A 14,658-nucleotide genomic window follows, 5' to 3' on the forward strand; every position below is an offset into this window, starting at 1 on the left:
TTGGGCATAGTGCTTGGCCGAGGAATAGCTTACTCCAGTGATCTCTGACCCTTTAGAGATAATAGAGCAGAACCCCTTTGGTGTAGGTTCTCATGGAGAAGGAGATGTTTTCTTCGAGCTTCTCTGGGTGACTATATTCCTCTCTTTATCCGTCAATAGATCTCAGAGATGTCCCCTCTTCACTAGTAATGCGACTTCCAATCATAGGGCGATGCAATTTGTAGTGTTATGACCATGGTCACCATGGAATTCGCACCACTTGGTCGTGTCCCTCCTCACTTTGGGATTAAGCTTGTTCAGCCACTTAACGGTAGGTCCCATCCCTTTCATGATTGCAACAACCTGAGCTGGTTCGACGTTAAGGTTAAACTCTGGAACTTTGTTTTGGTTCGAAACAGATGGTCTATTGTCGGCTTTGGCTAGCTTGTGGTCATATGGTTTTTTGACTTTGTTCAGATTACGTGGAAGGGGTTGATAATGGGGCTCAATCGATCTAGACTCTGATCTTCTATCATTCCGTCTTTGGTGATGGTTATCATATCTGGCATGCCTCATCTGGTTCATCTCATCTTCTTCCCACCTTATTTGAATCATAGCTCTGGCTAGGGTTTCTTCCATTGTGATGCAGCCGAGCTTCATTAGGTCTTTGTATAGTTCTCCATCTAGGAGGAGACCTTTTCTGAAGGTGTCTACTGTCATCTTTGGATTGCAAGACCGGATGGAGATATTTTCTTTGTTGAATCTGTTGACGTATTTTCTCAGTGGCTCCCCCCTCTTCTGGTAGACTCTGTATAGGTCGGTCGATAGCTTCTCAAGTTTCTTGTTGCTGGCGAATTGTTCAATGAAGGTGTCGACGAGTTGGGCGAATGAGCTGATTGTATTGTTTAAGAGATTAGTTTACCACGGTAGAGCTGGGCCGAAGAGGCTTGAGCCGAAGCTCTTACACATGTAGGCTTCCCTTAGTGTTCGGGGTATCGAGACGATAAACATCCGCTGCTTGTAGAAGGCTATGTGGTCATCTGGGTCGGTTGTGCCGTCGTAGGGCTTCATGCTGGGGATGGTGAATTTGTGAGGCATCTCGGCTAGCGCGATTGCATCCACAAAGGGTGAATCGGCATAGCAGTAAGGTTGGCTCTTTTTGGTTGGGATTGGCACTCCTGGTATGCGCCTCATCGCTGCCTTTATGTCAGCTAGTCTTTTTGCCAATATCTGCTCCATGGGAGAGGCGAAGACCACTAGGTCATCCTGGTTGACTCGGTTAGTCATATGATTTGCACTCGGTGCGTTTTGTGGGTCAATCCACGTGGTGTAACCTGACGGATCATTTCGTCATGTGCCGCTTGGTAGCCCAGATCTCCATTCATTCCCTCCGGTTGGGTGGCTTCCGTTGTGACCGATCGGGTGTTTCGCCCCACATGGATGGTTAGAGGGGTTATTTGTGATTCGCTCAGTCCGTTGGGATGGTTGGACTCGAGCAGGATGGTGTGAAGGAGAGGGAGCCCGCTTGACCTGCGAGGATGAGTCGAGCCGAGTGGGGTTTAGGTAAAGATGGTTGACTGAAGGTGAGATGGGATGGCAAGGATGGGTGGCTCTCGTTGTGGCGGGCTTTTTGTCACTTGGACGCCTTGATCTCGTGCTTGAAGTGGATCAACCGAGAGTGGTTCTATCGGTAGCCCCCGTTCACAATGATTCAAGGCTGAATCATCCACTAATGAAGAACATAGTTGGCGCGATCTCGTATTCGAGATCGTTGGTCTCTGCTCTGGAGTTTGGACAGGTTGCATAGAAGGAACTGATGCATGCAACCGATTAGGTTGTATTTGACAAGGCAGAAGCTCAAGATCATAAAACCGACTTACCTTCTCTTTTAGAGACTGGTTTTCAGCCCTGATGGAGGCGTTTTTGGTCCAGATGGCAGTGTTTTCAGCTTCCAGTGCAGTCACCTTGTCCGAATGCTGTTGCATATGGGCAGTTAGAGCTCCCAGTTTGGCCTCAAGGCTAGGGTTACTGTTATCAGAATTTTCAGCCATAGAAAGTTCTTTACGTAGCAGGGTCTGTGAGACGAATGATTGCCAAAGGCCCCACGGTAGGCGCCAAACTGTAGATGTAAAAATCTACCTTTACGAAAATAAGGACTGATCCCGTGAAGTTAAGGCCACTAGCGATCTGCTGCACCCGCACACGTAAGAAAACAAGCGTGAAGCAGACGGAAAACACCGGGGTTGTGTTTGTCGTAGGCACTCCGATACTCAAGTCAGTAAGGCTGAGTGAGGCTAATTTAGTGAGGGTTAGGGAGAGAAAAGGTTACCAGAAGTCTAGTCGGAGAATGTAACTCTGGTTGTAATGCGAAGTTGTCAAGAGCGGGAACTTCGGGGTCTGAAGGTGTAATGTCTCTGTCCTTTGTGAGAGGGTTGACCTTTGTTTATATAGTGACTGCAAGGTCTTCGAATCCTGATGGGATTGGGAATCCTTGCAGTGCTGGTTTTATGAAAGAGTGGAGCCTTTGGCTCCCTTACCTCAGTAGGAAAAGGAGTGCTAGGATACGGACCTTAGATGAATCAGGGTAGTGATTGACTTCTTTAGTAGAGTTCAAGTAGTAATATAGTTCGTAGGCGGCTCTGGGCTCCAAGTTGATGGTAAGTCCAGAAGTTGTTTTAGGATCAAAAGGCCTGGGTCCAAATAAGCTGGCCGTGAGGCCTAAACGGATCGAGCCTCTACTAATTGGGTCCGAATGGTGAGCAACTAGGAAAGCATACCAGACGGGCCTTATCTGCAGAACTTTGTTGTGGGCCCAATCGGAATTGGGCCCTAGCTTCCAGCTTTGTTGAAGGTGTCTTCGTCTCCCTCATCACAGATTTACATAATTTTCATTTTCTTCCAAAACAAAAAGCAAAGACAATAGGAGCTAGCTGTTGGGAACATTCCCACCACCGCTATAAATTTTTTCTTGTTTTACAACCAAACCCTTAAAGCCTTAAAGATCACACACATACAAATAAATAAATATAAATATAAATATAAGTTAATAATAAAAATAAAAAGGATCCCATTCAAGTTATTTTATTCACCAACTCAAAAGAGCATTCTCCAAAGCATGAGATTCAAAGCAAAAGATTGAAAGTTAACCTTTCCTTTTACATAATCCGTTAGCATGTATATCTCTCTCTTGTCTAGTTACTTATTCATCATTGAGAGAATTTGGTACACTTTTTATAATGAAATTATAAAAAAAAAAAAAAAAAAATTATTTGAAAAAGAGTTGGATAGAAAGCAAATTAGGGCTTTGAAAAATATTTGTTTATGATAAGAAAGGGTACATATATATATAACAAACAAACACACAAATCACAAACAGTAAAACAAATAAGAGGTACACACGATTTAATATTCATACTATATATGTTGTATGTTGAATTTAATTAATGGTTGAGGTATTAAGTTAATGATAGAAGACAATTCACGATATATTATATAGGTTCTATTAATTACATCTTCACTTGAAAATTTTTGTATTAGACATTTCTTTCATTTCTCAAGAGTGAAGTATAATTAAAACCTACACTTTCAGCCTCCTTATAATACAACTTTCCTACAATGCAGCCTTTGCCAGAAAATGTTATATGCTCAGTGACACTTTATAGTATCGATGTATGTTACATGTTTCGACGCTATTGGATCCTGTTGAAACAATCAATGGTAAAGTACAATTTTTTTACCTACCACATTTGTGATTTACCTGACCCATTGAGTTTGTAGAGTGTTCAATAAACCCTAAGGATTGGTTGAGGTACACACAAGCTGACATAGACACTCCCATCACCAACAAAAAAAGTACAATTAATGATCAGTACTTAAAAATTCTTACATATACATAGATAAATGCACATAAATATATGTGCATTTATGTGAAAACAAAAAAAAATAGAAAGGAAGAAAGCTCAAAACTTCATCTTCACCATTTAAACCCCAAAAGATAAACACTTCCTCCTTTCAAACAAATCCATTTAATTTTTCTCTTTATACTTTCTCTCATAAACCATAAACCCTAAGCGATCAAAATTTACTCATGAAACCAATAACAAGAACACAAAATGAAAAAACTAAAACATACCCAGTTGAAATAGAAGCTTCATCTCAAGNATTTTTCCATGTAGGCAAATTGTCCGACACTTGGCTGTATTTTATTGGTGCTGATTTGGATTCTTGACATTTGGCTAGATGTTATTGGTCATGATGTGATATAGATTAATGAGTTGGATTTGATAGTATATGTGGCTTCATAAAATTGGTATTTGATATTGTTTATTGTTAATGACAGATATTAATAACCTTATTGATTGTTGTTTGTTATACATATTGTCATTTATATAGAGATAAATTTATGTGAATCTAAGGGGTCTTATACGTTGTATGTCATTTACAATACATTTATGTGAATTTGAAGGGTTTGTAATACGAATGGTTTCATAAGTTTTTCTTTTGTTGGCATGTGTTTTGTGTTGCTGTTTAATATAATCTGTTAAAGATATTTATGAGAATGTAATTGGGACATTCAAAAGGTCTAATTATATAATCCTGAGACATTGGCTACTTTGAAGATGTAGAATTCCTTTGTTTTTACATGTAAGAAGATTGTTAGACACGTGGCTGCATTTGATTGGTGATGATGTGGATTCTTTTCTTTACATTTGGTTGGATGTTATTGGTGATGATGAGGAATATTTGGGTGATTAGGATTTTTTGTTATACATGGCTGAATATAATTAGTGTTGATATGTTTTAGTATTTATGAAACATATTAATAAATTAGCAATTACACTTTTTGGGCATCCCAAGGGTTTAATCTCTTCACATTCGCTTAAATTAAAACGCTTGATAAAAGAAAATGCTAGATGTACAAAGACTCTTACAAATAGTCTTTGTGCAAAGTGATGTGACATCTACCACACCACTAGTTTTACATCAATCTTCTCTTTCTTTTCATAAACTGTTGGTGTGACAGCTGCTACTTCATTTTGTACAAATATTCTTTGTATGAGTTTTTGTACATCTAACATTTCTCTTTGAATTAACTGCAAGAGAAAGAGAGTTGAAGTTCTTTTTTTCTATTTTATTTTTTCTGAATTGTTTGGATGTAGATGCTTAATTAACTTGGCATTGAGGCATTTGTGGGGGGCCAACCTTGGAAAACCTCTTTCTGAGGCTGCTTTGCAATGCTTCACATTGCCTTTTTCAAAACCCAAGTTTCAGGTGGGTTGTAATTTCTCATCCCATTTAACAGTGAATAATTTGAAACAAACTTGCATTAAAATGTTTCCAAGGTTGCAGTGATGGAGACTAGTAGTTATCAAATAGAAATTCCCAACAAGTATTTTTGCCCTTCAGTGAGTAGGCTTGAAAGAATTGTCTAAAATTGCCCATGTATCTCTGTTTGTTTTTTATGGATGGATACACAGAGATACATTATATGCATTTATATTTTCCACCTGATGAATTTTTGGCAGGTTCTGCACCCTCCTCTTTTATTTGGTTTTATCCAGATTTTTACATTGTTGATAATGAATAATTATTTGTGTTTGTGATGTCTATTTTCAGAGTAGAAGCACAACTCACATTTCACATGCACCTACTAAAGAGATCATCTGGGTGGAAAATCAACTATAGGTAATGAAGTTTAATAATTAACTCTAATACATTAATATAACTTTTCTCAGTCTTACTTCCTTTTGCTTTTGAGTGGATAAGAAATTATGTATAATAATTTGATATATAGGTAAATTTATTTTTTTCCTACAGCCAAATATATAATTTATATATATTGTTGAAGTTCTGATAGTTTGTTATTCTGCTCCGGTACTTGATGTTGTCGATAAGAAAACGTGGAATAATATTCATGACGAGTTCAAAAGGCAAACATAACTCAACTTCAATAACAACCAATTGAGAAAGCACCTAGATGTTCTACGGACACGCTACTATATTCTAAAGTCTGCTTATAATCAAAACGACTTTGCTATTGAGATATTATTTACTTAGATTGATAAAGTTTGCTGCATTTTTTTCATGTTGCGCCTTATGAAACAAAGGTTATTTACTTCCAGAGTGTTTGTATTTTCATCCTTAAACTCCTCAACTTGGTGTTTGTTTCATATTTATGTAGCATTTATTTGAACAAAAGATAAGAGGTTCTATTGAGATTAGTTTAATGAATGGCATTGGCATTATAGACGTAAAAATCTATTTGTACGAAAAGGGGGTCTGATCCCGTGAGGTTGAGGCCACTAGCGATCCGCTGCACCTACACACGTAGAGAAGCAAGTGTGAAGCAAACGAAAAACACCGGGGTGGTGTTTTCCGTAGACACTCCGACGCTCAAGGCAGCAAGGCTGAAAGAGGCTAGTATAGTGAGGGCTAGGGAGTAGAGACGTTACCGAAAGTTTAGTCGGGGACTGTGACTACGGCAGTGATCAGGTGTGAAGGTATAATCTAATCTATCTCCCTTGTGAGAGGGCTGACCTCTGCTTATATAGTGATTGTCTGGTCTCCCAGTCCTGGTGGGAGTAGGAGTCCTAGTGTGACTCTGATACAAACCCTAGAGGAATTAGGGCGGTGGTGAGCTGTCTTACCAGTGTTCGAATAGGAAGGTGATCCTGAACAGGAAAGTAACATCGAGTAGGAAAGTGACTTGAACAAGAAGGTGACCTCGAATAAGAGACTAATCTGGAATAGGAAAGTGATCTGTGGGTGCCGTGGGCTCTGGACTTGCTCATAGGTCCAGGAAGTGAACTGGGATTTGGAGGCCTGGACCCGATGGTTTGGGTAGACTGTATCTCGTATCAAATGGGCCTAATCCAGATAGGGCCGCATCGGGATTGGGCCTAGTCTCTTCCTCATTCAGTCCCGTTCTCCTATTTGGGCCAAGGACGATTTTTGGCCTTAACAGTTTGCCCCCCACTCTCTGAGTTAAGTTTTTCTTAAGTTAGAGAGTAGGAAGCGATCGAGGCGCACTCGGCCTCCCTTCCTGGATGGCCGATTGTCGGCATAGCTGACTAGTTTAATGTAGGTGATTCGTAGTCAAGGGTCGCTCGGTATCAAAGCTGGTTCGGAATGTGCAATCATCCCAAGAGGGTGTGCTCGATCGGTGTGAAGGGTCGAAGGGACTGAGATAACGAGACTTCTAGGGCTCACATGCTCGTTCGGTGTGTCTTGTCGACTGGAGAAGTGAACTAAAATCCCATGACAGGTGTATCCGCTCGACATGCCGGGTCAAATGAGTTGGAGACGATGTTAAATTAAAGGTTCGTTCAGTTAGGGTACTCGGGTGATCGAGTGGGATGGAATCGGCTCGGCCGGCTTGTTGGACAGTAAGACTTGTGCTTGTGATTCAACGACGCTCTTTACTGGATGCCAAAGGGCCAAACAAAATGCACAAACATTTGACCCATGGCTGCCCACTCGTCCGCTATGGAAGACCGAATGGGCGAGGCCTCTTGGCTTGATCGCCTCGAGGGTGAACTAGTGCTAGACTGCTCTTAGCCAATCGCCCTGATTAGGAGAATCTCCTGGACGTGAAGCATAGGAGTGTCGGCTTCATTGCGGGAGCTGGCCTATTGCAATGTGCTGGCTCGGTCAGGTAGGAAGGGCGATTGAATCTTTAGACAGGTTAAGTCTGTGTGTTAATCGGTGGCGTGGGGTGGGTTGAGTGGTGATAGTCAAAGTTTGAAAAGACCGGGTCAGTCGGTCGCATAGGGAAAGTGCTGATCCAGTACTTGGTTCTTGGGGAGTGAGGATGGTGGAGTTCAGTTGGTCGGTCAGCTGGGTAGAGTGGAGATCCAATACTTGGTTCCTGGGGAGTGAGGATGGTAGAGTTCAGTCGGTCAGTCGGGTAGAGTGGAGATCCAATACTTGGTTCCTGGGGAGTGAGGATGGTGGAGTTGAGCGGTCGGTCGGTCGGGTGGAGTGGAGATCCAATACTTGGTTCCTGGGGAGTGAGGATGGTGGAGTTGAGTTGGTCGGTCGGTCGGGTAGAGTGGACATCCAATACTTGGTTCCTGGGGAGTGAGGATAGTGGAGTTGAGTTGGTTGGTCAGTCGGGTAGAGTGGAGATCCAATACTTGGTTCCTAGGGAGTGAGGATGGTGGAATTGAGTCGGTCGTCTTTTCGTGTTGAGTGAGATCCAATACTTGGTTCTTGGGGAGTGAGGATGTTGGAGTTGAGTCGGTCGGTCGGTCGGTCTGGTAGAGTGAGATCCAATACTTTGGTTCTTGGAGATGGATGGTGTAGTTGAGTCGGATGGTCGGTCGGGTAGAGTGGACATCTAAACTTGGTTCTTGGGGAGTGAGTGGTAGGTTGATCGGTCGATCGGTCGGTAAGTGGACTTCAATACTTGGTTCTTGGGAGTGAGGATGGCAGAGTTAAGTCGGTCGGGTCGTCGGTCGGTAGAGTGGACATCCAACCTTGGTTCTTCGGGAGTGAGGATGGCGGAGTTGAGTCGGTTCGGGGTCGGTCAGGTAGGGTGGAGGTCCATCACTTGGTTTTTCTGGGGAGTGAGGATGGTGGAGTTGTCGTATGCTTGTCTTCTGATTTTGGTGCAGCCGTGGCTAAGTTGTGGAACTCTCTATTGGTTTGAGTCGATGCTTGTCGATTTTGAGGTGTAAGAACCCTTCACTTGGTCTGCCGACTAAATGTGTAGCTTCATGAACTGGGCAGGGCCGATCGAAGGTGTGGATCCACGAATCGGCAAGCCGATCTAGAGATGAATTTGTGGATCGAGCAGGGTCAATTCGAAGGTGTAAATTCGTGGATCGAGTAGGGTCGATCCGAAGGTATAAATCCGTGGGTAAAACGGGTCGACCCAATAGTGTAAAAAATCCATAAATCGAGCAGGGTCGATCTGAAGATGCAAATCTTGTGATCGGCGGGTTGATCTGAAGGTATAAATCCATGTGATCGAGCAGGGTCGATCCGAGTGTAAATCCGTGAATCAAGCAGGGTCGATCCGAAGGTGTAACAAACTTTGATCGAGCAGGGTCGATCTGAAGATGCAAATCTGTGGATCGAGCAGGGTTGATCCGATGGTGTAATTACGTGATCGAGCAGGTTGATCAGAAGATGCAAATCCGGATCGAGCAAGGTCATCTGAAGGTGTAATAAACATCTTCAGATCAAGCAAGGAATCTGAGATGAAATCCATGATTGAGCAGGGTCGATCCGAATGTGTATTATGTGGATCAAGTAGGTCGATCTGAAGATGCAAATCTGTGGATCGAACAAGGCCGTCCGAAGGTGTATTATGTGGATTTAGCAGGCCGATCCAAAATGCAAATCCGTGGATCCAGCAAGGTCGATCCAAAGGTGTAATAAACATTTGATCGAGCAGGTTCGATCTCAAATGTAAATCCGTGGATCAGCAGAGTCGATCCGAAGGTGTAATTACGTGAATCGGTAGGCAATTTGAGGATGCAAATCCGTGGATCGAGCATGGACGATCTGAAGGTGTAGTTATGTGGATCGAGCAGGGTCGATCCGAAGATGCAAATCCATGGATCAAGCAGGGCGCCGATCCGAAGTTGTGAAACTCATGAATCAGGCAGGGCTGATTCGAAGGTGTCAGTTGCGGAATAATGCTTCATTGAATTCAAGCCGTGAAACCGACTATTATGAAGGCAGTGGATGGGCCCACTCATCCTTTTTAAATAAAATGAAAAGACAACAAATATTAGATTGATTTCACCTAAATTAGTATCATGGTTGGATTGCGTTCCAACTGTTGCTGATGTCTTTGCCTTGGGAGTTTGGAGCAGGTAGGCACCATTCCCTACTTCTTTGGTGACCTTGTAGGGCCTACAATCGATTTGAGCTCTGGCCTCCTGTCGTTCTGCATTCAGTCATACGGCGTGAATTGTCTGATTCATCTCATCTTCCTCCCACCTTATTTGAATCATTGCTCTGGCCAAGACGTCTTCCATCGTGGTGCAACCTAGCTTCGTCATTTCTTTGTATAGCTCACCATCTGAGAGGAGACCTTTTTTGAAGGCGTCTACAGCTGTCTCACGTTACGGAAGTGATGGAAATCTTCTCTTTGTTGAATCTGCTGACATACTCTCTCAGTGGCTCTCCCTCCCTTGGTATACTCTATATAGATCGCCGACGCTTTTCGAGTTTCTTGCGCTGGCGAACTGCTCCACAAAGGTGTCGGTGAGCTGAGTGAATGAGTCAATGGAACCGTTCGAGGGATTTGTGTACCACTAGAGTGCTGGACCGGATAACCTTGAACCAAAACTCTTGCACATGCAGGCTTCCCTCAACCTCGAGTATTGCGACAGTGAACATCCGTTTACTTGTACGAGGCTATGTGATCATATGGGTCGGTTGTGCTATCGTAGGGTTTCATGCTAGAAAGAGTAAACTTCTGGGGCATGTCAACTAAGCGATCTCGTCCACAAAGGGTGAATCCGCGTAACAGTGAGGCCTGCTCTTCTTGGTAGGGACCGACATTCCTAGGATGGCCTCATCACTGCCTCTACATCAGCCAACTCTTGGCCAGTACCTGTTCCATAGAGAGGGGGATACCACTAGTCATCCTGTTTGACTGGGTCACCATTGCATTCGTCCTTCGCATATTCCGTCGGGTCATCCCGCGCGGTGTAGTCTGGTGGATCATTTATTCGTGCACACCCTGGTAGCCGGATCTCCGTTCATTTCCTCCATCGAATGACTCCCATGGTACTGATCTAGTGTTTCGCCCTACATGATGGTCAGGGGGTTGTTTGATATTCATTCGGTCCGTCAGGATGGGTGGGCTCGAGTGCTATAGTTTGGTTGGGTTGGCCGTTCAACCCGTGAGGTGAGCCGAGCCGAATGGTGTTTGTGTGGGGATGGTTGACTGGAGGTAAGGCTGATGTGTAGAATGGGTTAGTCTTGTAGGTGTGGGCTCTCTGTCTCTTGGGCGTCTCTTGATCTCGAGACTGGGGTGGATCGGTCCTTTCCTCCATGAGTCAGGATCGATTTGTCGATCACCGATGAACTTAATGGACGTGGCCTTTTACCAGAGGCCGAGGGTCTGTGCTTTGAGGTTTGGAGAGTTGCATGGAGGGAACTAGGGCGCGGAATTGATTGAGGTACAGGCAAGGCAAAAGCTCTGGATCATAGAACTGACTCACCTTCTCTTTAAGAGACGGTTTTCTGCCCTAATGGATGCGTTTTCGCTCCGGAGTGCATATTCTCGGCTTCCTGTGCGCCATCTTGTCTGATTTTGTTGCATGAGAGCGGTCAAAGCCTCCAGTCTAGCCTCGAGGCCGAAGTTAGCATTGTCCGAAGGGTCAGCCATGGAAAATTCCTCTACGTAGCAAGGTTCTTCGAGCTGATGATTGCTAGAGGCCCCATGGTGGGCGCCAAACTGTAGATGTAAAAATCTACCTATACAGAAGGGGTCTGATCCCGTGAGGTTGAGGCCACTAGCGATCCGCTGCACCTACACACGTAGAGAAACAGTGTGAAGTGAACGAAAACACCGGGGTGGTGTTTTCCATAGACACTCCGACGCTCAAGTCAGCAGGCTGAAAGGGGCTAGTATAGTGAGGCTAGGGAGTAGAGATGTTACCGAAAGTTTAGTCGGGGACTGTGACTACAACATGATGTAAACTCTCAAGTAGGAGCTTCGGGTGTGAAGGTGTAATCTAATCTAATCTCCCTTGTGAGAGGTTGACCTCTGCTTATATAGTGATTCCTGGTCTCCCAGTCCTGGTGGGAGTATGAGTCCTAGTATGACTCTGATACAAACCCTAGAGGAATTAGGGCGTGGTGACTGTCTTACCAGTGTTCGAATAAGAAGTGATCCGAACAATATAACATCGAGTAGGAAAGTGACCTGAACAAAATGGTGACCTCGAATAGGAGACTGATCTAGATAAGAAAGTGATCTGTAGGTGCCGTGGCTCTGGACTTGCTCATAGTCCAGGAAGTGAACTGGATTGGAGGCCCGAACCCGATGGTTTGGGCCGACTGTATCTCGTATCAAATGGGCCTAATTCGGATGGGCCGCATCGGAATTGGGCCTGGTCTCTTCCTTATCAGTCTCGTTCTCCTATTTGGGCCAAGGACGTTTTGACCCTACAGCAATAGCATCTTGTAGTCTCAGAATCACTGGATCAATTGTTGTATCTGTGATATTTTTGTAACATTACTGTTTATCTATGTACAAATATAATATGGATGGTTAATGTGTTAGTATTTGGTCTGGAACCTCCAATTTGATAGCTATACCAGGTGCTTTGATTTCGGATACATACTTGAGCAGGTTCTGCACCCTCCTCTTTCATTTGGTTTTATCCAGATTGTTACATTGTTCAAACAAACATGGATCAAGTCACTTTCATAAATAACCTGCGCAACTTGATATAACCAATTTCATAAGCAACCCGCTCAATGCAATAAACTTAGCTAGACAATCAACATTAACCTTAGCAATTCAATTCAATATTGATATAATGAATACCAAATAATCGAGATTAGTATTTTGAATTGGGATATTTCTCTTAATATACCGAGTTATAATCCAGTTCAAGCTTTCAAGGGCAAGGCAACCAAGGCAATTGCCTTAGGCGTCCCCTTAAGTTAAGGCCTGTAAAATTTAATTCAATCTTCTTCTTGAGTTAAGGCAAATATATCCATATTGTATCTTTAAAATTAGACAAAATTAATATTACTCACTAAATATCAACGATCTTGATAGGCTATTAGGTTAAAAAATTTGTTTACACACTTCATTTTATAAATAGAGTATAATTTAATATATTGTCTAATTATTATTTTTTTAAACTTTTCCTTTTATAAAAATTTAACATTTGAGTCTCTCTTATGGAAAATGAAGGAGTTACCTTGGAAAGTATTTTTCTTCGTAATATCATTGCATAGTTATAATATAATCATTCTCTAATGTGAATGCTATAAATCTCAGAGATTCCTACTTAATATATATATTATTATATATATATATATATATATATATATATATTATATTATATATATATATATTATATTATATATATATATATATAAATATAGAGAGAGAGAGAGAGAGAGAGAGAGTAGAACCTTTATATAATCATAATATTATGACTAACTAAATTTATTACTATGAGAATGTTATAACTTAATAAAGGTATAGTTACAAGAATTGTTATTTTGATTAAAAAAAATATTGTTTTGATTTCTTATTTATAATTTATGTTTCAGTAGTACAAATAAATTAAGTGAACATATTTGACAACTTCACCACATTAATGAAATAGATATTAATGTTTTCTTCAATCATCCAAATGAGCAACAAGCCGTCTATACTTTAACTGAAGAAGAAATCATTATTGGAATTAGACAAGAAGAGGAAGGAGATAATATTGAAGATGATAACGAAAATGCCAAAAGTTTCATGTCAAGAAACTCTAAACATACTAGAGAAGCTAGAAATATTTTGGCTTCAACAAGAAAGTATACATGCTGGCGACTTATTACGTACCCGCAAGATAAAAGTTATGGTAACAACGCTAAAACATAAATCACTGTCCCAAACAACTTTAGATAAATATTTTATTTCATCTTAAACCTTTAATGTAACATAGCATATGTTTTTTTACAATATACATATAATTATTATTATGTAGAGGTAAGTTCCTTAAAACGGGACCTAGAAAAATTCTAGCTTATTACAATGTGAAATTTATTCTTATTTATAACTGACCCAAGTTGAGACAAGATTTTTTTATGAATACATGGAGGTTATTCTTATATAGAGTATTACTATAGAGAGGTTCTACTGTATATATATTACTTGTAAAATCTAAAATATTTGAAATATAACAAAGTAAAATATTTTTCTTACAATTTTAATCAATTTTTAATGCATATATAGTATTCTCTTAATAATAAAAACACTTAGTTATAAAATTAAACATATGAAGGTTTAAATTAAAAAGTTTTGCTTAAGTCCCACGACCGTTGTGATCACCTTGAATTTTATAAAATATCTTAAAGATTGTCATGTAATATGCTCTAAATTAAATGTTTTCGTGTATTAAAAAAAAAGGAATGTGATTTAATTTGTAAGGATAGTAGATTGTAACATTAGGTTATTCCTCATTATAACTAACATAATTAGGAAATTCAATATATTACGGTATTTCCAACCTATATAACGTCTATATAACTATAGTAGATCTCAAGCAATTGAAACATTCAATTATTCAAATAAAGATGGGTTAAAACAACTTTCTTAAGCAACTCGCGCAACGCGTTAGCTGCTTATAAGCTAATTTTCATAAGCTCAGACGAATAAGCTCTAAATTGCCCTCATTACATTTATTTTGAATTTTTAATACCCGACACATAAATTTATGTTATTTATAAAACCTGATAACAATTTAAATCATTCAACAACCCTCACAAGTTTGGTCTAATCTTTGAGCACCAGCTAGTTTCTTTACTAGCATCATAACCTCCATTTATTTGAATTCTGATATAAAATGTTCTGTCGCCCCTTAGTCAGCTAAATGTAAAATTACATTTAAAATATCAAACTATCCTCCCAATAAAGTGAAAATATCAAGTTTACATAGCCAACAGTTAACTTTAACGGAAAAAGCAACTACCTATATAATAACT

At 40.9% G+C, this 14,658-nt stretch overlaps 1 protein-coding gene across 1 annotated transcript; it reads right to left on the minus strand.

Annotated features, from left to right (window-relative positions):
* Positions 1–201: 201 nt before the first annotated feature.
* Positions 202–1,266, minus strand: LOC116107866. The gene is made up of 2 exons (XM_031394145.1): positions 989–1,266; positions 202–871 (listed from the first exon to the last, which is right to left on the minus strand). The coding sequence occupies exons 1-2, from the start codon at positions 1,264–1,266 to the stop codon at positions 202–204; spliced, it is 948 nt and encodes a 315-aa protein (XP_031250005.1).
* Between the last annotated feature and the right edge of the window lie 13,392 nt (positions 1,267–14,658).

The sequence above is a fragment of the Pistacia vera genome, unplaced genomic scaffold, assembly GCF_008641045.1.
Source record: "Pistacia vera cultivar Batoury unplaced genomic scaffold, PisVer_v2 Contig549, whole genome shotgun sequence".
In the NCBI taxonomy this organism is placed as follows: Eukaryota; Viridiplantae; Streptophyta; class Magnoliopsida; order Sapindales; family Anacardiaceae; genus Pistacia; species Pistacia vera.

Coding starts and splice junctions, on each gene's coding strand:
- LOC116107866 (XM_031394145.1), bottom strand. CDS start 1,266: ATGACTAACCGAGTCAACCAGGATGACCTAGTGGTCTTCGCCTCTCCC. Junction 872..988: donor GCCTTCTACAAGCAGCGGAT/GTTTATCGTCTC, acceptor CAATACAATCAG/CTCATTCGCCCAACTCGTCG.